At 42.3% G+C, this 27,025-nt stretch overlaps 1 protein-coding gene across 1 annotated transcript; it reads right to left on the bottom strand.

Moving 5' to 3' along the window:
* Positions 1 to 7,869: 7,869 nt before the first annotated feature.
* ODAPH (odontogenesis associated phosphoprotein) lies at positions 7,870 to 17,717 on the bottom strand. The gene is made up of 2 exons (XM_010342607.3): positions 17,305 to 17,717; positions 7,870 to 9,655 (listed from the first exon to the last, which is right to left on the bottom strand). The coding sequence occupies exons 1-2, from the start codon at positions 17,369 to 17,371 to the stop codon at positions 9,315 to 9,317; spliced, it is 408 nt and encodes a 135-aa protein (XP_010340909.1). The 5' UTR covers positions 17,372 to 17,717; the 3' UTR covers positions 7,870 to 9,314.
* Between the last annotated feature and the right edge of the window lie 9,308 nt (positions 17,718 to 27,025).

The raw sequence follows: 27,025 nt of genomic DNA, 5'->3' as shown, positions 1-27,025 counted from the left end.
TGTTTCTCAACTTGTTGATTTGAAAAACAAAATCACCAAAAAAAAAAAAAGGGGGGGGGGAGTACAGAAAAGGAGAAATGTATTGCCAATATAGACAAAGAACTTTAAAATACCCTTTGAACAAATTTTTACGGCTATGACTCTATGAAATCTACCTCTATTCTGAGTGAGGGTGAGTCTAATTCTCCAGGTGGAGTAAATTGCGAACGATGTTTCTAAAGAAGTTAAAAAATTTATTATGTGAAGAACATGTAATAATATTTTTATTTAGAACATAATCCAGGAAGTAAATAAATTTTGCTGGTGGAAAATCAATTTCTCTGTGCTTGTTGAAGAGATCTTTGAAGAATGACAGTTTGAAGTGCTATCTCAAATAATTAGCCTTCCAAGGAAACCTGTGAGTTTTGACCTGGCCCTGGAGGACAGGTTTTAGAAATAGAATTGGACTCAGTTTAAAAAAGAGAGAGTGATAGATCCTGCTAATAGAAGTTTGGGAGAATTACAAACTTAAGTTGGCAATTGAATTGGAGGGTTCTCTATCTCTGGTTGCCATTCCTACCTACCCTGCAACAGACTACTGAAAGAGAGAAAATTGCATCTATAGTGAAACAGAATTCATTTTAAAAGAGAAATTCATTTTAAAAAGTCCTGAAAGGAGATTGAAACCATACATCGATGACCAGGAACTATGTTGTTTGGGTGAGACATGTGTGCCTTATCTTTCTATCCTCAATAATTCTTTTTTTCTGGGTGGAGATTTTTAAGTCTCTCTCTGTTTTTTTTTTTGTTTTTTTTGTTTTTTTTTTCTCTTGTTACCCAGGCTGGAGTGCAATGGTGTGATCTTGGCTCACTGCAACCTCTACCTCCTGGGTTCAAGCGATTCTCCTGCCTCAGTCTCCTGAGTAGCTGGGATTATAGACCTGACTCACCTCACCTGGCCTTTGTTCACTTCTGGTCGAACAAAGAAGTTCAACAGGCATGTACCACCTCACCCAGCTAATTTTGTATTAAGTAGAGACAGGGTTTCACCATGTTGGTCAGGCTGGTCTGGAACTCCCGACCTTAGGTGATCCCCTTGCCTCAGCCTCCCAAAGTGCTGGGATTACAAGCATGAACCACCGCACCTGGTCAAGATCTTCAAATCTTGAGGCTTCCCCTGATATATGTGAACTGATATGTAGAAGCAAATAGGGTTAGATAACAGGATATTTAAAAATTCATTTATTTAACAAATATTTATTAATTGCAGAGCATGTTTTAAGTCCTGGGGATAAAGAAGTGAACAAAGGCCAGATGTGGTGACTCTGGCTTCTAAGCCCAGCACTTTGGGAGGCTGAGGCAGATGGATTGCTTGAGCTCAGGAGTTTAAAAGCAGCCTGGGCACCATGACAAAACCCCATCACTACAAAAAATACAAAAATTAATCTGGCATCATGGTGCATGCCTGTAGTCTCTGTCCCAGCTGAGGCAAGAGGATCTTTGGAGCTCGGGAGGTTGAGCCTGCAGTGAGCTCTGATCATACCACTGCACTCTGGCCTAAGCAATAGAGCAAGACCCTGTCTCTAAAAAAAAAAAAAAAAAAAAAAAAAAAAGAAAGCAAAATAGACAAAAATTTCTACAAATACAAACAATGGTCGAGTGTGGTGGCAGTGGCTCAGGCCTGTAATCCCAGCACTTTGGGAGGCTGAGGGGGCGGATGACCTGAGGTCAGGAGTTTGAGACTAGCCTGGCCAACATGGTGAAACCCCATCTCTACTAAAAATCTAAAAATATAGCCAGGCAAGGTGACAGGCACCTATAATCCCAGCTACTCAGGAGGTTGAGGCAGGAGAATCACTTGAACCAGGGAGGCAGAAGTTGCAGTGAGCCCAGATCGTGCCATTGCACTCCAGCCTGGGCAACAAGAGTGAAACTCCTTCTCAAAACAAACAAACGTAACAAAGAATACCTATGGATGCTTCAATGTGAAACATGGTGGGTCTAAAAAAGCCAGGAACAGGGAGAGGAGGTGGGTCTCTGCCTGCACATTTTGATAGGGTGGCCAGGGAACTGAGTGGTGGAATTTTATGAACGTCCTGAAGAAAGGGAAGAAGCCATGTGGGCATGTGGGAGAAGAGCAGGCAGACCAGCAAGGGCACAGACCCTGAGGAGGGAGGGAGTATGCTTGGCTAGTTTGAGAAACAGCGAGGAGGACAGTGTGTGTGAAGTGGAGTGAGAAAGGAAGAGAGTAGTGTGACGTGAGTTCAGAGAGAAGTAGGGTGGGGACGGGGAGTGGGTAGGCCGGGTCCCACAGGCCACTCTAAAGACCTGGACATCCATGTCAAAGGTTGCAGCGGTGACTATTTGTTTGTGATGATCCCTTCTACACAAATCATTGAACACCTACTGTCCAATCTACATTTTTCCAATGATGAAGCTGAGAGATTTTCTGTTTGGAGTGTATCTTTGTTTTTGTGGTTCTCTGGCTAGCCAACTGTATGATGTGTAGGGTTACATTTAAGACTGTTGAAAGATTTCTGGCTTGAATTTACCCTGGAGGGACAAATGCTTATTAATACATACTAAAAAATATTCAGGGAAATCCTACTTAATACAGCCTTGGTAACTACCAGTTAACAGAATATTCAAATGCTTGGTTGATTAAAAAAAAAAAAAAGCTACGACTATAATTAGTGTGCTTTTACTGATATCCTGTACACTGCAGCATTAAATTTTTTTCCAATTGGTGTATAACTTATGTCTAGTAAAATACATAAATCTGACGTATATAACATGATGATTTTTATAAACGTATACACTACTTAGATCAAGCAAGATACAAACTACTTCCAGCTTCTACCATTCTCTCTCTTGCCCCTTCCTTGACCCAAGGTCATCATTATTCTGGCTTCTATCACCATGGATTAGTTTTGCCTGTTCCTGAATTTCATGTAAAATGGAATCTTACTATATGTATTGTTTTGTGACTGACTTCTTTCGCTCAGCATGAAATCTGTGAGAATCATCTACATATGAATAGTAGTAATTTGTTGATTTTCATTGCTGTGTAGCAGTATAGTGTAGGGGAAAAAAGCAATGGATTTACCCATTCTACTGCAGGTGGACATTTGTGTTGTTTTCAGTCTAGAGCTATTTTGTCACACTTCAGTGTTGTTGTTTTTTTTTCACAGAGTTTTGCTTGTGTTGCCCAGGCTGGAGTGCAGTGGTGCCATCTTGGCTCACTGCAACCTCCATCTCCCTGGTTCAAGAGATTCTCCCACCTCGGCCTCCTGAGTATTTGGGACTACAGACAGGCGCCACCACGCCTGGCTAATTTTTGTATTTTTAGTAGAGATGGGGTTTCACCACGTTGGCCAGCCTGGTCTCGAACTCCTGACCTCAGATGATTCGCCCACCTTGGCTTCCCAAAGTGCCGGGATTACAGGTGTAAGCCACAATGCCCGGCCACCTCAGTGGTTTTACTTGATGATGACCCCACGCGTTGCTGAGGTTTATAGAACTGATTGCCCCACACACCTTGTTCAGTTGTGTCTACTCTTTCATACCTCCCACCCTTGACTGGTTTCTCTCTCTGCCCTTTAGAACAAGCCTGGAGCTTCCTCTAGGAATCTGATCTCTACTTACATTTGACTGCAAAACTAAATGAAATAAGCTCTGTGCTTGAAAAAGTTAGGGTTCTCTTTATGTATTATCATTTTTGAGACTGGGTCTTGCTCTGTTGCCTAGGCTGGTGTACAGTGGTGTGATAATAGCTCACTGCAGCCTCCCAAGCAGCTGTGACTACAGGTACACACCCCTGGACTTGAGTGATCTCCCTGCCTCAGCCTTCCAAAGTGTTGGGATTATGGGTGAAAGCCACCATGCCTGGCCTATTTTTTCTTTTTTTATTATTATTATTGTTATTATTATTATTTTGAGACAGGGTATCCAGGTGGGAGTGCTGTGGTGTGATCACGGCTCATTGCAACCTCGACCTCCTGGGCTCAAGCAATCCTCCCATCTTAGTCTCCTGAGTAGCTGGGTCTACAGGCACATGCCACTACTCCCCGCTAATTTTGTGTTTTTGGATTTTTTTGTAGAGATGGGTTTTCCCTATGTTGCCCAGGCTGGTCTCCAAATCCTGGGATCAAATGATTTACCCACCTTAGCCTTCCTACAGGCGTGAGCCACCAGGCCTGGCCTATTTTTTTGTATGTATAAAAGTGCTTGAGCCGGGTGTGGTGGCTCACACCTATAATCCCAGCACTTTGGGAGGCCGAGGTGGATGGATCACTTGAGGTCAGGAGTTCCAGACCAGCCTGGCCAACACGGTGAAACCCCATTTCTACTAAGAATACAAAAATTAGCCGAGTGTGGTGGTACACCCCTGTAATCCCAGCTTCTTGGGAGGCTGAGGCAGGAGAATTGCTTGAACTGGGAGGCGGAGGTTGCAGTGAGCTGAGATTGCTCCATTGCATTCCAGCCTGGGTGAAAAGAGTGAAATTGCGTCTCAAAAAAAAAAGTGCTTGAATATTGTAACCCTGTTTTCTTTAGAATCAGAGCCAGCTTTCTCTAGATTATGTAGCTGCTCTGGAAGTTTGTAGTTACTTCTATGAAAATTGGATATTTCTTGTTGTGGACCGAAGTATGTTCCCCCAAATTCGTATGTTGAAGGCTTAGCCTCCTCAGTACTTCACCATGTGACTGTTTGGAGATGGAACCTTTAATTGTTTGTAGATGGAGCCTTTAAAGAGGTGATTAATTTAAAATGAGGCTGTTAGGATGGGACCTAATCCAATCTGACTGGTGTCTTTATAAGAAGAGGAAATCTAGTCACACAAGAGAGACACCAGTGGCACATGTACACAGAGAAATGACCATCTGAAGAGAAGGAAGAGGGTGGCCGTCTGCAAGACAAGGAGAGAGGCCTCAGAAGAAAGAAGCAGGAAGCAGGACTGGACTCTGGAGGTGGGGCTTACACATCAGACCAGATTGAGGACTAATTAAAATGGGGGTGGAGAGTGAGAAGGAAGCCTCCTTTAATACCCTTCAATCAGACACACCCACCAGTGTGCTACGTCAATTTACCATTGTCATGACAACACCCAGGAGTGACTGCCCCTTTCCATGGCAGTGACCCAATGACCCAAAATTTACTACCCCTTCCCTAAAAACCACTGCATAAATCACACCTTAATCTGTATCCACTTACGAGTAGATGTAAATATGACTGCAAAACTGCCCCGAGGTACTAGTCTCTGCCTTCGGGGTAGCCCTGAGTCACAAAGCTGTAACACTGCCTTTTCAATAAATCTGTTTCCTTCTACCTCTGTCTTTCCCTTGAATTCTCTCCTAGGTAAAGCCAAGAACCCTCACAGGTAACCCACACTTTTGGGCTCACCTGCCCTAAATCAAAACCAACCTTGATGGCACTGTGATCTGAGACTTGTAGCTCTCAGAAACACATTTCTGTTGTTTAAGCCGCGCAGTCTGATATTTTGTTATAGCAGCCCAGGCAAACTAGCAGACCTCCTCAAATAATTTTTCATATGACATGAGGTAACATTTATAGAACAAGTAGCCTCTTTAAAATTTTTTCATTTTTAATCAGGAAGCTAGCAAACTCCATTGTTAACCATGGTTTAAATGTGTCACAAACCAATTGTTCAGTAGCAGACCCCATACAGCCTACATATCCTTCATATCCTTCTGGCTAAGCTGTCTCTTGTAGGCATGTGCTGTTTACAAAGCCCTGCGAGGCGCTTCCTCATTGCTTAGGTGGCCAGTAGTCTCTGTGATGAGACAGGTGTTCAATATAAGGTGCTGCTGTTTCCTCATTGTCCAAAAGTTGCTGCTGTTTTGCAGGTGTCAGAGCAGGAGTGGGTTCTGTGCAGAGGTGGAGATAATGGCCCCCTCCTCAAATCTGTGCCACACTGTGTCATCTTGACCCCAAATCAGCACTGTTATGTTCAGAGGCCACCAACGTCTCTTAAGACACTGACAACAGCTTCTGGTGTTCACTGCCAGCTCTGGAGGCTCAAATTCAATCCAAGGGGCCGGCTGGTGGTGGTGGTTGTGGGAGGTAAATGCTAGCTCATTTCTTCTCTTTCTTCCTTTGCACTCAGACTTCCAGCTAAACTTTTTCTTCCTCCTCCCATTAAAAATGAACCTTCCCCAAATAATAGTGCTCAGCTGAGTTTCAGCACAGCCAGTCTTTCTGCCCCATCACTTTTATAATCAATGTAAGTCGCTGAAAGGTGGTTGTTCGTGTGGGAAGGTGGGAATGAGATTTCATTTTTAACTTATCTTCAAGGGCATGGATACATTTGAGATTAATTTTTTGTGTTGTTTTTAATAATGCTCTTTAAATATGCTTGAAATAATGTCAAACTTTAGAAGAGCTTCAAGGGTAGTACAAACAACTCCCATATACCCTTTACTCAGATACATCAACTGTAAAAACATTCTACCACATGTGTTTCATTACTTCCTATCTATCTATCAATCATATATCTGCATGTATATGCATATTTTTGCTGAATCTTTTGAGATTTAGTTGCAGAAATCATACTTATTTACCCTCAAATGCTTCAACATCTATTTCCTAAGACCAGGACTATTCTCTTACAGAATTATCAAATGCAGAAAGTTTAACATTGACAAAATACTGTTACCTAACACATGGTCCAAATTTAAAACCTGCCAGTTGTCCCAGTGATGCCAAAATGTCCTTTATGGCAAGCTCTCCCTCCCCTTCTGATCTCCAGGATCCAGTCGAAGATCACGTATTGCACTGAACTGTCATGCCACTTAAATCTCCTTTAACCTTGGTCTTTCATGACATCTACATATTTGAAGATGCCAGTTTTGCAAATGTTCCTCAATTTGAGGGGCTTTTTTTTTTGATGACTAGATTCAGGTTATGTGTTTTGGGCATGATTAGAACTTTAAACTTACAATATTTTTATTGTAATTCCTGCCTAAAAGCAAAAGAAAAAAAAAACGTGCATTAAAGAGTTCTTACATCCTTCCCACAGTCTCCCATTGCTTCCAAAAGAGCTAGTTGATAGGAACTCATTTGAGAAACGAATTCACTTGGAGGTATTCGTGATTCCACGTTATCCTTCTAATTTGATAAACCTGCTAGGAATCTCTGTATTATAAAAGCAACTTTATTAATCCAAAGGAATGATACAACATTTTCTAAGTCACAAAAGCATATATTTCCCCCCCCAAATAAGCCTTTTGCACTCTTAGGTCTATACTTTTAATTGCAGGTGTGGGCTGCTTTTCATACTCTCTGCATGTTTCCGGGTGAGGAATAATGCACTTTTACCTAGAGTTATGTTGAAAGGCCCTTACTCTGAAACATTGTAGGAGTAGCCTGCCTGCTAGATTAGATGCAGTGATTAATACATTGAAGCTATTCATGTGTCATTAGTTTGTCTTAGTTTACCTGAGGCTTACATATTACCTAGCAAGGCCTTCAAGGACTAGATTTCACTACAGTTAAGCTTTGAATTGGAAATGTTCCAACATTTGGGAAGAGAAAGTCTGGTCAAAGGTAGGTTAGTTTTTGGCAGTTGCTGGCACTATGAGGACACCAAGTATCTAGGTGAGCATGCCAGAATAAAGGAGGAGAGTCAGAAGGGGAGACGGGTTTCAAATGCAAACATTTATCTGTCTTCAAGTTTGCTGGAAGCTGGCCCTTTTCTGGTATGTCCCCATTAACCAAAAAAAGAGAGCAGGTAGGGTTTATTTTAAATTATAGTTTTGTTTTGTTTTTCTGATGAGGTTTTCAAATATATATATTTTTTGAAACCTGTAAATTGGAAGCAAAAATCTGTTCTTAAAATGAATATTTTCTAGAAAGTGAATGAAATAAATAGCTTCTTTTCTTTTTTAAAAATCATTTTAATAAACCAAAGAAACATAACATGATGATTTTATCTCTCTTTCCTTTTCCAGGGCAACCATTCCCAAAGTTCTGTCATGTCTTGGTACTAATTTTTTTCCTTTCTGTTTCTGTAGCAGCAGTAGCAACAGAAACTTTTGCATATAGTTCTTGGGAGGAACAAGGCAAGCTGCTGCCCACATGTGTGGAATCAAAGTTCGTATGTTACAGGCAAGATGAGTGGCATAAACAGGGAGCTGTGATTTACAGAGGGGCCAAAACAAATAACCAATGAATGCAATCTGTGGGATTTGTTTCTCATATTGCATCCTGAGAATACAAGTTTCCGAGGTTGAGTGAACTTATGTCTGTAGAGTTCTAGAGTTGCCAGAATATTCTTGAAGCTGTTTAACCAGGCTTTTTGAACCTGGAATCATGTTAAAAGTTTGAGAAGAAGTATATCATTTTAGCCAGCATCTATCTAATGATAACAGGGGAAACAGTGAGAAACTTATCAAATTAATTCACACCAGTTGTTTAAGAAGTCAACATTAAAGTAAATTTAGATACTATACTTTAAAAGTAATTATTTGGGGCTGGGGGCAGTGGCTCACACTGTAATCCCAGCACTTTGGGAGGCTGAGGCGGGTGGATCACCTGAGGTCAGGAGTTTGAGACTATTCTGGCCAACATGGTGAAACCCTGTCTCTACTAAAAATACAAACAATTAGTCAGGTGTGGTAGCAGGCGCCTATAATCCCAGCTACTCAGGAGTCTGAGGCAGGAGAATTGCTTGAACCTGGGAGGCAGAGGTTGCAGTGAGCCGAGATCATGCCACTGCACTCCAGCCTGGGCAACAAGAGAGAAACTCTGTTTCAAAGGAAAAAAAATTATTTAGGTTACATAAGTCAGTTTATATTTTCAAAGTATTATCTACAATCAGACTCCCCATAACTTTTTAATTGCTTTAAGCTTTATCATTTCTTTTAAAGTTTATTTTGTAAATGCACCTTGCTCTGTACATTTTCCAATGAATATAAAAATGATGTCATTAGTGTCTTTGTGAGTTTTATAATGATCTCAATTTATTTAAATGCTGTTTAATTTAGAGGAGGAGATGGATTCTTTCAGCATCTCAGTATGGATAGGAATTACTGGAGCTACCCATTTTAAGGTTTTATTTGCATAAATATTCTTGACCATAAGTTGAGGATAAAAATATATTGTTCAATTTTGCAAACATCAGTAACCTGTGGTCCAATATCTTCACTCCTGACAAAGAGAACAGTTTCTAGTCAGTGGTGTTTAGGAGACTTAATCTTCAAATCTGGTAGTTTTAGTTTGGAAAGATAAAACAGAAATCTTTTTGTTGCTTTTTCTGAAGGATTGGCTTTTTCTTTTCTTTTTTTTTCCTTCAGTATGTTTGGGTTTCTCTTCTCTCTCAGATTTCCTCAGATGAGCTTCCTCTTTGGAGTCTTCTTCTGAGGAAATACCTACCGGGAGTAAGGCGACGGTGTGGCCAATAAAATGGCTGGAATGGAAAACGGTAGTTACACCTTGAAGGGAGGAAAGGTCTGTTTGGAAACCGAAAATGGACTCTGGGCCTTTGTGGAAATCTTCGTGGAAAAAAAAGGAAGGGACACCTGGGGGTCTTTGTGACGGGCTGGGCCCTTGTTACGGGACTCCTCGTGACAGGTGGAGGGGTGAGTGTAAAGACCTGGCAGTCGGTATGGTCTGCATTATTTTCTGAGTCTCCACGGGGAGTAAATACCTCTTCTTGTCCTGCAGAGAGGAAAACACAAGTTAGGAAACAGGTCTGGTAACAGAAGCAGACGGGTGATGGATACTTTAGAGTAGTGGCAGAGGAGAAAGATGGGAAGAGATAATTTGAGAAGTCTCAATGTATATTTGAAAGAACTGCCCATGTTCAATAAAATGAAACACAAGGCAAGGCGTGGTGGCTCACACTTGTAAAACCAGCACTTTGGAAGGTCGAGGCGGGCGTATCACGAGGTCAGGAGTTTGAGAACAGCCTGGCCAATACAGTGAAACCCTGTCTCTACTAAAAATACAAAAATTAGCCAAGCATGGTGGCATGCACCTGTAATCCCAGCTACTCTGGAGGCTGAAGCAGGAGAATCGCTTGAACCTGAGAGGCAGAGGTTACAGTGAGCTGAGAATGCACCACTGCACTCCAGCTTGGGCGACAGAGCAAGACTCTGTCTCAAAAAAAGAAAAAAAAAAAGAAAGAAAGAAAACAAAACAAAAAAAAAAAGAAACACAGACACACCTGATGACCCAGCATTTCCACGGTGGGGAATTTACCCAAGAGAAATGAATGTTTATGTCTACAAAAAGACTAGTTCAGGGGTGTTCACAGTAACCTTATTCATAATAGCCTAAATGGAAACAATCTAAGTGTCCATCACAGAAGAATGCATTAAAAAACTGTATATTCATACAATGAAATAGTACTCAGCAATGAAAAGGAAGAACTACTAATACCCAGAGCAACATGGATAATGTTGAGCAATAGAATTTAGACACAAAACTGTACATACTGTACAACTACTCCCTTTATATGAAGTTCAAGAACAAGCAAAATTATAGTTTAAAAAAGTCAAAATAATAATTCAGCTTAGGGCACAGATAGGTGTTTTTTAGCAGAAAGTGTAGCCAGGGAACTCTTTAGAAATGTTTTATGTCTTGATCTGGGTGGTTGTTACACAGACAGGGTTATCTATATATCTCTAGGTATACACACACAGGTGTACACACACGTATATACATTTGTGTGTACACATATATGTTTATACACATACACACATTTATATGTAGGCATATGTAAAATGTGATCAAGCTGTACCTTTAAGATGTATGGATTTTATTGCATGTAAATTGTAACTGAATAAAGAAAATTCCGTTAAAAAAAGAACTTAATTAATGTTAAGAAAATAAAAATAACTACCCCCAAGGGCCATTAATTCAAAAGTTCTGCTTCAACTACACAAGCAGTGAAATAATTCCCTAGAGGAAGGGAGGGGCCATCTACAAGCAGCTGAAGAAAGAGCACCGAGAACCAAGATGCAATTATTTTTGAGAAGAAATTTAAATCAAACTCAAGTGTCATAGTCTTCTTTGGTTGTATCACTGAATCAAATTGGCTACGAAAAAGTAATCTTTCCATTAGAAAATCGTTCCTTCACTCCCTTAGAGGCTTACATACACATCCTGGAAAGGGCTGCCGGCGTAAATGATGATAAAAGGAACTTCCCACAGGAAGTTGAGAGTACTGAGGCACTTATAAAGGACTCGATTCCCCTCTCCTTCAGGACAGTCGAATTCAGTTTTCTTGGTTGTGTTGAATGGCTTGTTATTTGCCTATGTTCATGGTCCCTCCTACATATTCTGTTTCATCCATGAACCCTGGAAAGGTTAGTCCTACACACCTCCTGGCTATGGCTGATTGGACCTCTGATAGACGCTCAATTCATTCATTGGCTGGTCAGTGACCAATCAGATTCTCACTGGAGAACTGAGCCACCACGTGGAAGACGGCAGGGCAAGGTATAGGGCAGGAGGCTTGAGTGTCTGGTTTTGGCCCGCGGAACTTCGAGAATGCAGAGAAGTCAGTCTGCACATAGAAGCAGCAAAACCGGGAAGACCTGTCTCTGGGGAGAGAAGAGACTAGAGGCCTTGTGCTAACAGGATGATGTTGGGAGCAACAGCCTTGGTGTTTGTTTTTGTTTTGTTTTGGTTTTTTTTGGACCTACTCTTGCTCTGTCGCCCAGCCTAGAGTGCAAATGTGTGATCTCACTGCCTGGAGTGCAAATGTGTGATCTCACTGCAACCTCTGCCTCCCGGGTTCAAGCGATTCTCCTGCCTCAGCCTCCCGCGTAGCTCACACCCATAACTGGCGTGCGCCACCATGCCCTGCTAATTTTTGTACTTTTAGTAGAGACAGGTTTCACCATGTTAACCAGGTTGGTCTTGAACTTCGAACTTCAATCTGCCCGCTTCGGCCTCCAAAAGAGTTGGAATTACGGGCGTGAGCCACTGCGCCCGGCCAGCCTTGGTGGTTTTGTTTATTTGCTTTTGAGATGGAGTCTTGATTTGTTGCCCAGGCTGGAGTGCAGTGGTACATTCTCGGCTCACTGCAACCTCCACATCCTGGGTTCAAGCTATTCTCCTGCCTCAGCCTCCTGAGTAGCTGGAATTACAGGTGCCCTCCCCCACACCCAGTTATTTTTGTATTTTTAGTAGATATGGGGTTTCACCATGCTGGCCAGGCTGGCCTCAAACTCCTGACTTCAAGTGATCCACTTGCCTCGGGTCTCTCAAAGTGCTGGGATTAGAGGCATGAGCCACCATGCACCACCAGTCTTTGGCTTTTCAGGGAGCCCTAGCTATAGTTAAGTATCTTGGAGATATCCTTATAATAATCAGTACACTTCCAGCTCTGCTTGTCTCTAAAGCTAGCTTGAATGGGTGTCTGTTCCTTGAACAAAATACCAACCTCTTCTCCCATATCTACTCAGAGTACATTGAAATTCTATGACTGAAACTAGATTGAGACACTTTAAACTACAGAAAATGACCAAATCCCACATTCGTCATTTTTTTCTGGTAAGTTCTGAACCTTACAGGAAAACATTCTGCCAAGAAGCTAGTCGCTAGGAAAGAAGCTAGCTTCTGTTTTAAGCCCCATTTTGGCATTTTGCTGTCAGCTCAGGCTTAGTGAGGCCTTGAGCTGTGCCACCAGTTTAACTGTGCTCCAGCTGTTAAAAACCACCCACCCACCGCCTCTTGTGCTCATCTCATTTCTAGAAACCTGAAGCTACTCTCTAAATCCTCTTCTAACAATTGGGTGTTAGAGCCTGCAAGGCAGATTTCCTCTGACTCTGGGATGTCCAGTAGTGTTGAGTGCTCTCTTTTTCTGGGAATTTTCAAGGGTGTAAGATCAAGGTATAAGCTTGCTTCAATCACTTACCCAGAAATGTGGGCAGGACCACATAAAACCACATTCTTCCAAGCAAACTAGACCTAGTTAGCTAGTGCAAGTGTCCTAAAATGTGGGAGCAATAGTGATTGGTTTGGGAACCTGTCACATCTTACAAAGTTAGGGCCACACATCTGAGAAAGTGGGCTGATGCCATTTATGGTCTCTAACTTCAGCTGATCTAACACTGCTCACTAATTCTTTTGTTTATTCTCTCTTCCTCATCTTCAAAACCTTGGCTATCTCCTCAAATTTCCCTCAAAATGTTTCTTCTTCATTCATCTGAATAATTTTCTTTGAAGCTCTCTTTACCTTTCTAAGTTGATTAATTAGCTTCATATTCCAGAGAGAAAGCTGAGGTAATCTGCCATGAACTTCTTTGGTTCCTATTCCTCTCTCTTTAAAGTCTGTACACCTTCTGATTCTGCTTCTCCCCCTATTTAATCCTTTGGAATCTGACCCTGCCTCCTCCACTCTACAAAAGCTACTTTGGAAAAAGTCATTAATTGTCCTGGGCTTCTGAGAAGGTGGTTGCAGATGCGGAGAGCACCATTCTCTGTCCTCTTTGCCTGGCAAACTCCTATCTGATTTCAAGTCTCTTTCTCCACCCTCCGCCCCCCTTCTTTTTTTTTTTTTTTTTTTTTTTGGTCAGGGAGGCCTTTCCTACCCAGAGGCTGGGCTTTCATAGCACCCTGTGAGTCCACTTTCATCATACTCATCGGCTGTGTGATTATTATTCAGTGGTTATATTCCTGCTCCACTGAAAGATCTACGTGACTGTCTTGTAGACTGCTGCCTCCTCGTCCCTAGCACAGTGCCTACAGTACAATTGAATTGACTGAGAGAAATCTCAGTTTCTATAATTGTAAATTTAACAAGTTCCTCCCTCTCAGGAGTAGTGTGTTGAATAATAAGCAAATATTTCCCCTTATGTAACATATTGACATGCTATCAAAGGCACTGGATGTCAAAGACAAGAGCTCTTCTGCAAGCTTAATAAGACCAAAGTAGGTCAAATATTTAAATGCAGATTAAAAACATTTTGAAGGGCAGAATAGCAAAGTGTTTAAAAGGATAGGCTCTAGAGCCAGGCTCTCTGGGCTCTGCCATTTAATAATTGGGTGAACACAGATAGATTCCTTAACCTCTTTGAGTCTCATCTTCCTTCTTTGTAAAATGAAGAAAATAATACTACCCATCTCATCATCCCTTTACGAGTGTTATTGGAAATAAAATGTGTAAAGTGCTGAGAACATTGCTGGACATACATTCCACCCTTAATAAGTATCAGCTACTGTTACTAATCTTGAATGTTATGAAAACATTGTTAGCCTGAGCCCCATTTTCTTAGGCCCATAAAATTTGTGCATTAAAGATGGGGCTACTGGGGCACATGTTATTAGAATAGGACCTCCCAATGACGGAGACTGTTGACTCTTGGTCACTGTCTATGTCTCCAGCACTTAGAATAGTTCCTGGCTTATAGTGATGCTCAGTGAATACTTGATGAATTGAATGGTCAGGCAGACCTTGAATGTTTCTCTCTGTATATATTTATGGAGTTCAGTGAGTCTTTCAGTCCCAGAAAATCTGTAATAATAATTTATATTAAAAATTGGCCAGGTGTGGTGGCTCACACACTGTAATTCCAGTACTTTGGGAGGCCAAGGCAGGTGGATCATTTGAGGCCAGGAGTTTGAGACCTGCCTGGCCAACATGGTGAAACCCTGTCTCTACTAAAAACACAAAAATTAGCTGGGTATGGTGGCAGATGCTTGTAATCCCAGCTACTCGGGAGGCTGAGTCAGAATTGCTTGAGCCTGGGAGGCGGGGGTTGCAGTGAGCCGAGATGGTGCCACTGCACTCTAGCCTGGGCAACAGAGGGACACTCCATCTCAAAAAAAAAAAAAAAAAATTAGAGTATAATAGAGGAAGGCAAAATATTGCTTGGAATTTGAATGTCAGTTTTAAGGTGGTTTATTATAGTCTAGACATGAAATTCATAGCATACAAACAACTACTTTAAAAACAAGTACTTTTTAAAAAAAAGATAATGATGAAAGACCTTTTCTTATAATTACCTATACTCTGTGGTTATTTGGGCAGACAAAGCTGGCTTGCAGTGAACTACACTGATTTGAAGGGAAGTAAGCTTTATACTTGAAGTTTAAGTGTGCAAGGCTTCCCTTACGTGGCACATGGAGTCTTAGAAAAATTCTCATGTGCTTTCAGACTTGAGCCAGAAAGAAAAGTAAGTTCTATGATTGATTGACTCACAGTAACTGCAAAACTCAATTTATTTTGTAGACTCACAGAATGACTATCTTGGTCAAATCTCTAATTTCACAGATGAGAAATCAGAGCCTAGAAAGTATCACATGGGCCTCTTTCAATTCTATGCTGTGAGTCAAGTCATTTCAACATGTCTAGGTTACTACATTAGGGGCTATGGCAAATGCAGAGATGATTGAGACTAAGAGCCTGAGCTCAAGGAACAGGCAGATGCTATGAAGACGGGGATCTGCAGTGCAGAGCAGATGCCATATGTGCCGTAGGTGATGCACAAATAGCTGTCAGAATTCAAAGGTTTCAGAAACAGAGATTGCAATTTTAAAATTATGTCTTAACAAAGACTTTGTAAAGGCAAAATCAGTGGCACTTAAATATTGTGTCTTAAAGCAGAAATGCAACAAACAGAGGTGAAAGCAAGAGGAGGGAGCAGCTGTGGTTGCTGCCATGCAGGAGCGAGAAGAGGGTGAGTTTGGAGATCCACACATAACCTTGTCAGGCAGACCCAGGGTGTGTGTGAATGAATGACGAACTGGAAGCAGGGCTGCTGGGAGAGAATGAAGCTACATATGAAGGACTTTGAGGGATTGCGGGGGAAAAGTGAACCAAATTCGGAAATCAAATCTGATATTTCAATGGGTGTTTTTTGTTGTTGTTGATATGGAAGTGTTGCTCTTCTTGCCCAAGCTGGAGTGCAATGGCACCATCTCAGCTCACTGCAACCTCTGCCTCTGGGGTTCAAGCAATTCTCCTGCCTCAGCCTCCTGAGTAGCTGGATTGTAGGTATGCACCACCATGTCTGGCTAATTTTGTATTTTTAGTAGAGACAGGGTTTCTCCATGTTGGTCACGCTGGTCTTGATCTCCCGACCTCAGGTGATCCACCTGCTTCAGCCTCCCAAAGTGCTGGAATTACCGACATGAGCCACTGTGCCCTGTCTCAATGGGTGTTCTTAAGATGTGAATAAAAGAAATCGCTAATCTTCTAACTTGTTTAGCTACATGTTTACAAAGCCCCCTGAAGAGCGGATCACTTTCTGCAGAGAAGGTGGCAGGTGGCTAATTCTGTTTTATGACACTGCTTTTAGATGTCACTTTTAGCAAGTGAGGCTTGGGGGCCTTGTCCTGGGATTTGGAGAGCAGGTTTTGCTCATAATCTGTGCCCTGTCCCCTGATTGCCAGAGTGTGTGCAGAAGTTGGACTGGGGGGGTCTCTGAGTGTTTCACAACCAGCTCTGATGTCTCTCCCCCTCTCCTGTCTATTGTGAGCTCTAAGGAATGTGAACAGGGAATCTGCCCAGGCATGAGCAGGGTTTGGTTGATCCCCTGCAAAACCCCCTCCCCAAGACATGTGAAAGGGGCAAAGGGCTCTGTCTGACTCCTAGGTCCCTCTTCCCTAAACAGCATCTAATTTTGGAATCAAAATTAACTGTGAAAAAAAGGTTAGATCTAGGCTCTCCAAGATTTCCTCCTCTTTTCTTTCCCTCTTTTCCTCCCTTCCCCAGCTTTTTCTTTCCTTTCCCTAGGGATTTGCAAACCAATTCTAAGGCTCAGGACACATTTTGTAGTGGGAGCAAAGAGAGAGAATAGGAAGAGTTGAGAAATTTAATCTAATATAATCCTAAAGAAAGAAACCTGTGCCCACTTCTGTGGCACCAAAATGCAGCTCAATAGATGTGATTAAAGCAACGAACAAAGACTAAATAGCCACCATGTGCAAGTTAATATACTGCTGGAGATAGAAGTGGACAGTGCTGTAATTCAGGGTGGAATGATTAGCTTTGTAACCATAATAACTAGTGTTTGTATAGTGTTTTTAGCTTGAAGAGTTTTTCACAGATGATAGCTCATTGGATCCTTGCAAACCCCACAACAATGGATATTATTAATATCGTCACTTCACATATGAGGAGTCTGATGCTCAGAGATGTTAAGCGTGTCTAAAGTCACAGAGCTAGCGCTGAGACGAGGACCAAGGTCTTTAGATGACAAAATCTAACCTCCTTCTTTTTAACCACTCAAGCTGATGGAAGCTGAGGTAAATATTTTCAGCTTCTGGGAATGTGCAATCATGGAGCCAATTTTGTCTTTTCGTACAGCTTATTAATTAGTGGACCCACAGTAGAACAAAAGCAAAACCCTTACCTTCTGCCACAGTTACCACCAACCAGCAGACCAGTAACCAGTAGGAGAAGCAGTGTCTGCGAGCCATGGCTTCTACGCTGAGCAGTCACTGCCTTGAACCTGATGTTGCTTTAAAGGGGAGTGGGTGAGTCACCAGCAGCCTGATTCAGGTAATTTGCATTAGCAGGGAGGCCCACAGCAATCAGGTGTGGTCCACTCCGCAAATGCAAATTACCTGAATCAGGTTACTGGTGACTGATTCCCTGCGGTGTGAGGGTAAGAAATCAGCAAGGAAATACCAGACAGTTTTTGTCAACCAGAAGCTTCTTGTAATGACGGCCAGATATCAATCATCTCTCCCCAGAGGGGGATTTTGGACAACCATGCTTTCACCATCCTTCTAATCCCGTAAATCTTCTCCCATGTTAGTGCCTTTTAGTTGTGTATATGGGTCTTCCTCTGCAAGAGAAATAAACAACAGTCCAGAAATACGCAACAGTGCTTCGCTCTGTGCAGCTTACCTACTTAAAAAGCGAACAAGATGGGGAGGGCATTATTCGGAGGCTTCCGTACCCCTGCGGTTTGCAGTGACCAGGTGGGGACTGTTCTTTGGTGCCCAACCAGGGTTTATGCAGCTTCTGTGCTCTGCTTTTGTCCAGGAGGCAAGGGCAGAAGAATCAGGAAACGATCTTCCCTAGTGATCCTGATGGGCACTGTCTAAGCAAACATAAACATTTGGGAGAGTAACTTAGTGAGTCGTCCTTTCATGGCTCCTCCTGATTCACCATATTGCCTATAAGATGGACGTGATATGTCTACGTCCAGTTTGTCTGGAGAGAGAAAGACTCCATCAGCTGCTGGATATATGAGAGGGGATTGCCACAGGTGATTAAGATCATGGACCTTGGAGCTGGGAAAAATTCCGGTCTTTGTTCCTTTTCTTGCTAGCTGGGTGACTGTGGTGAGTCCCTGAGACTTGCTGAAGCCTCAGGGGTCTCATCTGTAAAATGGGACTTGAAGTACTATCCTCAGAGGAATGTTATGAATGAAGGAGATGCTTTCTTTTTTTTTTGGAAGTTTTAAAAATTTTAATGTATTTTTGGATACAAGTGGTTTTTATGGATTCTATAGTGGTGAATTCTGAGATTTTAGTGCGCCCGTCACCTGAGCAGTATACGCTGCGCCCAGTATGTAGTCTTTTATTCCTACCTCCTCCCAGCCTCCCCACCCCTAGCCTCTAAAGTCCGTTATATCATTCTGTATGTCTTTGTGTCCTCATAGCTCAGCTCTCACTTACAAGTGAGAACATATGGTATTTGGTTTTCCATTTCTGAGTTACTTAACTTGGAATAACGGCCTCCAACTCCATCCAAGTTGCTACAAAAGACATTAATTTATTTCTCTTTATGGCTGAGTGGTATTCCATGGTGTATATATACAATGTTTTCTTTATCCACTCATTGGTCGATGGGCACTTAAGTTGGTTTCATATCAAGGGGATAATTGACATACAGTTCCAACCACAGTGCCTGGCCTGTCAAAGGGAGTGTTTGTGATTATCATTAAATTATAATAACCCCAACTGATAATTTATTCTCTTAGGAGGCTGTACTTGGCAAACCATTTAATCACTGAAAAGACCCCCACTTTGGGGAGAACATTTTTCTGGATATCATATGAACAACAAAAAAAGAACAAATTAAACATGGTCCCAGTCTTTGAAGGGCTGACAATTTAACAAGAGAGGCTGTGAAAACTAAGAATCCAAATGAATAAGGATGCAAACACTCACAGATAGAAAATGGAAAGTTCTGCTGGCTTGATGTTAGTCTTAGGCAAACTTCCAGAACAGATAATCAGACGGATAATTTGTCAGCAGTTTGAAAAGGAACCAGGAAACATCAAGAACAAGTTGAGTTCCTTAGACTACCCACTCATTTAACAACTCTGTATTGACTTTTATTTTTTCAGAGTCAGACACTGGTCTAAGTGCTGGGGCTAAAGATGAGATTCCTGCTCTCATGAAGCTTATAGTCTAGTCTGGCAGAGACATTAAATATTAACTCAGTAATAACAGTAAAGTGTTTTGAATGCTAAGAGAGAGGAAGAACTGAAGGCTATGGGAGAACGAAGCAGAGAAACACAGTCTATAATTTTACATCAGTGGGTCAGTATCACACATGCTACTTTGTCCCCTGCATTGGAGATACACTACATACACTACAATGCCAATAAAATTAGATTCACATAATCACTTTAGGCACTGCCGGGTGTTTCGTTTTATAGATTTACTGTAATTTATTTAACCAAACTTTTAACTGATGGACATTTGTATTATTTCTTCTGATTCTCTTTCGTTTTTGTTTTGGAGTGCTAATGAGTTTTCATCTTAAATGTTGATGAAAATAAATAACGAAAGCAAAATAACTTATTTTTTCATTTAAATCAATTGTTCTGAAATTTATAAAATAAAGGAACAAAATTTTCAAAGAACACTTTTTTTTTTTTTTTTTTTTGAGATGGAGTCTCACTCTGTTGCCAGGCTGGAGTGCAGTGGTGCAATCTCAGCTCACAGCAACTTCTGCTTCCTCGGCTCAAGTAATTCTTGTGGGTCAGCCTCCTGAGTAGCTGGGATTACAGAGCTACTTCGGAGGCTGAGGCACAAGGGTGTGTCACCACACCCAACTATTTTTTTTTGTATTTTTGGTAGAGATGGGATTTTGCCATGTTGGCCAGGCTGGTCTTGAACATCTGACCTCGGATGATCTGCCCACTTTGACCTCCCCAAACGCTGGGATTACAGGTGTGAGCCACTGTACCTGGTCAAGGAACAAAATTCTAAAAATTTTTTACCAAATTCCTATCCCGCAGAAAATTGTAACTTTTTAAATTATTAATGTATAGTATAACTAAGTCTTGCCATATCTTATTTCTTTGTATATTATATATAGAGTGGAGCCAAGTGTTACATAACATATAAAATCAGTGAAACTGGTGTGAAACTATCAGATTGATTTGCAAAAGTCCTTACACCTTAAACATAAGAAAATATTTCTGAAAGCTTATTTCGAATGCAGCAATTTTGGTAAAAATATCTTTTTAGTCAAATACTTTAATTATCCACAAATCACTTAATTGCAGACTGATCAATGAGAATCTAATGTCTATGTTTCCCAACGTCAAGAAGGGTATCAATGGCTTTGAGTCACAGTTGTTAATCCAGTGTGTTAAGGGGAAGGACCCATGTATGTAGGCCAGATTGTGTTAGGTCTTCACATTTCTTTCCTCAAGACTAAAAGGCAGTAAGTGGTAAGATTGAGATTCAGAACTGAGATTTTTCTGATTGCTTGAGCCACATGGCAAAACTCCATCTTAAAGAAAAATAAAATAAACAAAAATTAGCCAAGTGTGGTGGCACCTGTAGTCTCAGCTACTTGGGAGGCTGAGGTGGGAGGATTGCTTGAGACTGTGGACGTCAAGGCTACAGTGAGCTGTGATCGTGCCACCACACTCCAGTCTGGGTGACTGAGTGAGACCCTGTCCCCCCTGACCTCCAAAAAAGTCTGTGGAAGGATGGCTAAGGGGTGAGTGTTGTGGAATGTCAGCCCTGGAGAAGTGCGATATCCACATCTGGGCATGAAGGCCTGGTTGGCAGCGTGCCAGGAGCCCTGTGTCCAGAGCAGCTTTGTTGGGGGAGAAAAGATGAGGTGAGCGGATGAGCCAGTGAGTGAGGTGCAGTTTCTGCTGACCCACATGGGCTCTGCCTTCTCTGGCTTACCCTGTTTCACCACCTCCTGTGTAGCAGGCCCTTGAATAACGAGGTTTTGTTATTAAGTTGATGAGGAGGGAAACAAAGTTATTTCTGGCTCAGGCCACTGTGTGTGTGGAGTCTGAGTGTTCTCCCCAGGTCTGCATGGGTCTTCCCTGGATGCTCTGGTTGCCTCCCACTTTCCACAGCTGAGCAGGTCAGGTGAACCGGCATGTTCACACGGTCCCAGTGTGAGTGAGTGCAGCTGTGTAAATGAGCATGCCCTGTAATGGGATGGTGTCCTGGCCAGGGCTGGTTCCCGCCTTGAACCTTGACCCGTAATCTTGAACTGGAATCACTGGGTGAATAAATCATCTTACTTGCTTTTATTAACCTTTCTTTTTTTTTTTTTTTTTGAAACGGAGTTTCGCTCTTGTTACGCAGGCTGGAGCGCAATGGCGGGATCTCGGCTCACCGCCACCTCCGCCTCCTGGGTTCAGGCAATTCTCCTGCCTCAGCCTCCTGAGGCATGTGCCACCATGCCCAGCTAATTTTTTTTTTTTTTTTTTGGTAGAGACGAGGTTTCACCATGTTGACCAGGATGGTCTCGATCTCTTGACCTCGTGATCCACCCACCTCGGCCTCCCAAAGTGCTGGGATTACAGGCGTGAGCCACCGTGCCCGGCTTATTAACCTTTCTTAAGTGTATTTAGAGCTCACATTTATTTCAATGTTTAATATTAGAAGTGTTTTGGTAAGTGTTTGGTGTTTATTACTTTATGTAGTACGGTTTGGTGGTATTTTTGTGACCAGAAATATGCAGTAGAAATTTAACTCCTGTTTCTATCCATTAGCTTATGGTAAAATTGGTTTATTTATAGTCATTTTGCTTAAAGTCGCAGTTTCCAAGAACCTATCAACGCTGATAGGACTTAGACTGAAATTGTGATTTGTGTGTGTCCTCCCTCTCTGGACGTTGAGACCCTTGATGGCAAGAATGGAGTCTTTTAATTTTTTTTTTTTAAATTTTAAATTGTGGTAAAATATACGTAACATAAAATTGACCATTTTAAGTGTACAGAAGAACCCAGTCTTGATTAGTTTTAGCCTCAGGGCTTGGCATGGTGACACTCAGTAAACAGCTGTGAAAAGCACGGAGGAGGAGGAAGGGGAGAAGTGTCGGCACCTGTACCTGCGTGTTCACGCACCTAGTTGTCCAGCAAGTGTGCATCAGGGAACGGCTTGAGGGCAGGAGGGGTTTTTAACCAAGGGGTCTCTAGCGCTCTGTTGTGGCCTGCTGTCTGGATTCGTGCTCAGGGCAATTTCATCTATTCTTTTTTTTCTCCTGCGATGATTAATTTGATGTGCCAACTTGGCTGGGTCAAACATTATTCTGGATGTTTCTGGGAGGGTGCTTTGGGATGAGGTTTATATTGAAATCAGTGGGCTGTGAGTAAACAGATGGTCCTCTGTAATGTGGGTGGGCCTCATCTGATCAGTTGAAGGCCTGAATGGAATAAAAGACTGAGCTCCCCTGAGTAAAAGGGAATTGTGCAGTGGACAGCTTTTGGACTGGAACTGCAGCGTAGGCTCTTCTCTGGGTCTTCAGCCTGCCTGGCCTACCCTGCAGATTTTGGACTTTCCAGCCTGCGTAACGGCATGAAGCACTTCCTTAAACTAAACCCCTCCTCTCTATATACACATCCTATTGGTTCTGTTTCTTGGGGGAATCCTAACACATGCCCATATTCTTTGTCATGAATAAATGTGCTGCTTCACAGGTTGAGTGGATAAATGCATAGGAAAAGATTTGATAAATCAGTTGCTTCTAAATAAGAGCTTGGGTGTTTATGGACAATGAAGGGGCATGGCCAGTGCTCCTTGACTGGAGATGTGTGGGAGGACTAAGAATTTAGGCTGGTGTGTGAGCACTGAACTGCCTCTAACACAGACACTGCAGACAGGTGCTGGTGAAGAGAGCACCCCCTCTGTCTCGGGAGGGAATGTCCTTCATCCAGAGGCTGAACATTGGGATTTTGGGGAGAATCTCATAGTGACTTTCCTGCTTCAGTCTCCCTCTTCTCAGTCTCTCTTTCCCTCTTTCCTGGTGGTTTAAACACGTGTTTGGAATTTCAGGGAGATCAAACTGAAGACACTGGGTTTGGATACAATGGTTTTTGGTAAATAATTTATTTCAGATGCTTCAATTGAGGCAATGGAAACCATACTTTTGTATCAATTGAGATGGAAGCTGGTAACCAATGATGAAACTTCTTGGGCCAGCAATGTCAGAAAGGGTAGGCTGCCCTAGCTGTTCACATGCGGCCCTAGGGCGGGCAGGCAGAGCTGCCTTTCACACCCTCAAGCGTCCATTGGGAGGTCTGCCTGAGCCGGATCAGCTCCACTGGCTTCTTTTATTGCTCAATTTCCGCTCAGAGAAAGGCCCTGTCCTGCTGCTGGGCCTTGGGGAAGCCAAGGTGAGCTGTCGGTAAGTCCGATTAGGCTAGTCTCCTGTCTGTGGTCACAACTGCGGATGCTGCCTGGGAGAGGTGTTCTTCTCACGGCGCTGCAGTGAGTAATCCAGGGAAACTGCCATTCGGGCTGCCTCAGTCAGGATTATGTGTGTCAGGGAGGATAGGGAGTGGTGGGAACCCCTGAGTCAGGTTGAGAGAGGCCTATGGCTGCTCGGGGTTCTCTGTCTGAAGCACCACAAAGGGACAGGTGCTCTTTTGGGGGATCTAAAAGTTCTGTGGTTGGTGCTGATTTGAAGGTGACCTGGATGACTTACCTGCAAGGCTTGCTTGGGCATCTTCTGCTGGGATTTTTCCTAAAAGGGGCTCAGGCACTATACTTCCTATTCCCTCATTTTGCAGAGCAGGGGCCTGAGGCCTGGAGAAGGTTCCTAACCTCATCCCAGTGATTAGCAACAGACTGGCAGTAACATCCCAGTGAGGGGCAGAGTGATACCCATGTCACTGAGCGTCTGCATTCATCAATGGTTTGAAACTGAGTATTAAACCAGTGGGGGGAATCTGTGCTCTGCTCTCTGCCCTGCCATCGTTTAGCTGCGAGCCTTGGACCAGTCAGCTTCCTTGCCTCTCAATTTCCTCATCGATGTTGTCATTTACTATATTCTAAGCATCACTGTTGTAAGAATTGGACATACATTAAGTCATTTAATTCTTAAAAACAACCCAATGAGGTAGCTACTATTGTCATCCCTATTATAAAGATGAGAAAACTGAGGCACAGAGAGGTTGTTATGTGGCTAAAAAGAAGCAGAGCCATGCTATGAACCCGGGCAATTAGGCTCCAGAATTCTTGCTTTTAATTTCTATACTAGGTATGCTCTGAATGAAATAACTGGGGAAATATGAACACTGGCTGAATATTTGATGATATGAAGAGATTACTGTTAAATTTTTTTTTAGGTGAAATCATGATATATACCTTTATCTAAAAAAATAAAGAGTCCTAGGCCAGATGTGGTGGCTCATGCCTATAATCCCAGCACTTTGGGAGGCCGAGGTAGAGGGATCACTTGAAGACAGGAGTTCGAGATCAGACTGACCAGCATGGTGAAACCCCATCTCTACCAAAAAATACAGAAATTAGCCAGGCATGGTGGTGCACTCCTGTAGTCCCAGCTGATCAAGAGGCTGAAGCATGAGAGTTGCTTGAACCTGGGAAGCAGAGATTGCAGTGAGCTGGGATTGCGCTACTGCACTCCAGCCTGGGTGATGGAGTGAGACTCTGTCTCTAAAAAACAAACAAAAATTAAAAAAAATAGAGTCCTCATCGTTTAGAGATACATGCTGAAATAGCTACAGATTATATGTTGTTGGGATGTGCTTCAGAATAATCAGAGGAGGGGAGAGAGTGAGGGTACGGACACAACAAGACCATCCGTGTTTCGTAACTGCTGAAGCTGGGTGATGGGTGCATTAGAGGATATTATACTCTCAACTTTTGTTTGGAACTTTCCATTATAAGAAGTGTTTTAAAAAATCACCCTATATAACTGTTTGCTTTATTATCTCTGAGGAATGTCAAAAGCACATGGACCTACCTCATGGACAGTGAAAGAGTAATAGTCCACAGCGGGGGAGTGGCCGGGACACTGCTAAGAAGAATCAGCTTCCAAGAGTGTAATTTATTGGGGGTGACCCATAGTGCGTATATTGTCTACCATGGTCATAACACTTCTACGCTGTTCCCCTTGTTCTGGTAAACAAATGTACACGAAGAGATTTCCTAACAAAACATCTTTACTCTGCACCTATGCTCCACCACTACAGAGCCAGCCCGCTCTCCGCTCCATTGCCAGTATTTTGGCTTGCCCAGCATAGTGTCTATCCAGTTCTTCTGATGACTTAACCCTGAATTCCCTCTGGAAAACAATCATTTCTCTACTCTCTTGGTTCCAGGACTTGGCTGTAATCTATGACTGCCAATCATAGCATAGCATTCCTATGGCCACAGATATTTATTTTTTTAGGGTTGAGTATTTTACTCAAGCCAATTCAGTCAGACCCAGTCCAAACTAGTCCTGGGACTGCTATGAGTGACTAGAAAAGAGACACACATTTTCTCTTTGGATTTGAAGTTGTGAGGAACCTACCTAAATGAAGGAAGATGCTGCTTGATAAAGCAGAGTGGAGAGACTCCAGATTCTGATAATATCATTTGAACTCCTAGATCCAGCTGTACCTGAAGCCATACACAGTATGCCACAAGTGGTTTGCTAAAACTGGTTCTGAAATATTACTAATATACTATAGTAGCAAATTGTATAGAGAATGAAAATTCTTAAGCCTAGTATTAAAAAGTAGAAAGAAGAGCTATTAATTTTTATGCTCTTGTATTTGATTATAGACTAGAGATGCAGACCTGGAGTAAAAAAATGTGTCAGTTTCAGTGGTTGAGTAAAGCATTAACAGAGATCAGGACCAATCTTTTATCATTCCATGCATTCTTTCAGAGAGCCGAGAGAAACCAGGTGACTAGACAGACTCCTGTGCTGGTGAAACCTGTGGATGTTTGAATGTTTTGCCTGTGTATGTGGTAAGGTGACGTCATCCTGAGTGTGCACCTGCCCTGTCTATGCTTGGCAGTAGCATCAGACAGATCCAGATTGTGGTAATGAGTAACTACTGGCTCTCCTCAGCCTCAGACACAGGATGAGTTCACATTTTATCCTTCAGCCTCTAAATGCCCCGACTGGAGCTTCTGAATGGATCGACTGAAGTCTGGCCTTGAAGATGTTGTGGATGTTGAGCAATAATTCAATAATGAGAGAATCAAAGTCTCTGGGTCTCCCAGAAGAAATTTAAAAAAGACAAAACAAAACAAGAGTCTCTGGGTCTGGCATTGTACATCAGAACCGACAACAACGTGACTTCATATAATGATAGGAAGACATCATTGTTCCAGCTGTGAAACCTTGGGTGAATTACCTAGCTTTTTCACTGTTTAATTTCCTCATTGGTAAAATAAGAATAACAATAGTACCTACGTTATAGGGTAGTTATGACGTTAAATGAGTTAATAAAGTTTAAGCACTTTGAATAAAGATTGGCACCTTGTAAATGTTAGCTATGATGATAACTGAGAAATAATTTTTTGCCTTGAATAAACATTTCCTCTTGATTACAGATATCTGAAACAAGACACAGGCAGAAATATGAAGATTTATGAAAATTGTGATCAGCTCTATGAGAGTGTGGAATACTTCGAAGTCACAATCTTTAGTTTTCTGAGGTATCTGGTCAGTTAAAAAGCTGTATTTTAAGTTTCTCAGCAGGGGATGGAGGTGTTCTGCTAGAGACCAGTCACAGGCAAGCTAATTAAAATCTTGAAAACACACCTACCCAGATAACGGTTTCTTTAAATCTCAAATAGGGCTGGCAGGGGCTTGGAAGATTTCTTTGAAATATGTAGGTGTCACAAGAAATAATAGTAATTCAAGACTTAGATCCGCCGGGCGCGGTGGCT

Source organism: Saimiri boliviensis, chromosome 3 (genome assembly GCF_048565385.1).
Source record: "Saimiri boliviensis isolate mSaiBol1 chromosome 3, mSaiBol1.pri, whole genome shotgun sequence".
NCBI lineage: Eukaryota > Metazoa > Chordata > Mammalia > Primates > Cebidae > Saimiri > Saimiri boliviensis.
Note: the sequence above shows the minus strand (reverse complement) of the source record. Positions and strands in the feature narration are given on the sequence as shown.

Bases quoted from the DNA above. Each gene is read 5' to 3' on its own strand.
- ODAPH (XM_010342607.3), bottom strand. From the start codon at position 17,371: ATGGCTCGCAGACACTGCTTCTCCTACTGGTTACTGGTCTGCTGGTTG. The intron at 9,656-17,304 runs GTAAGGGTTTTG...TCCTCTCTGCAG, and splicing joins GGTGGTAACTGTGGCAGAAG to GACAAGAAGAGGTATTTACT.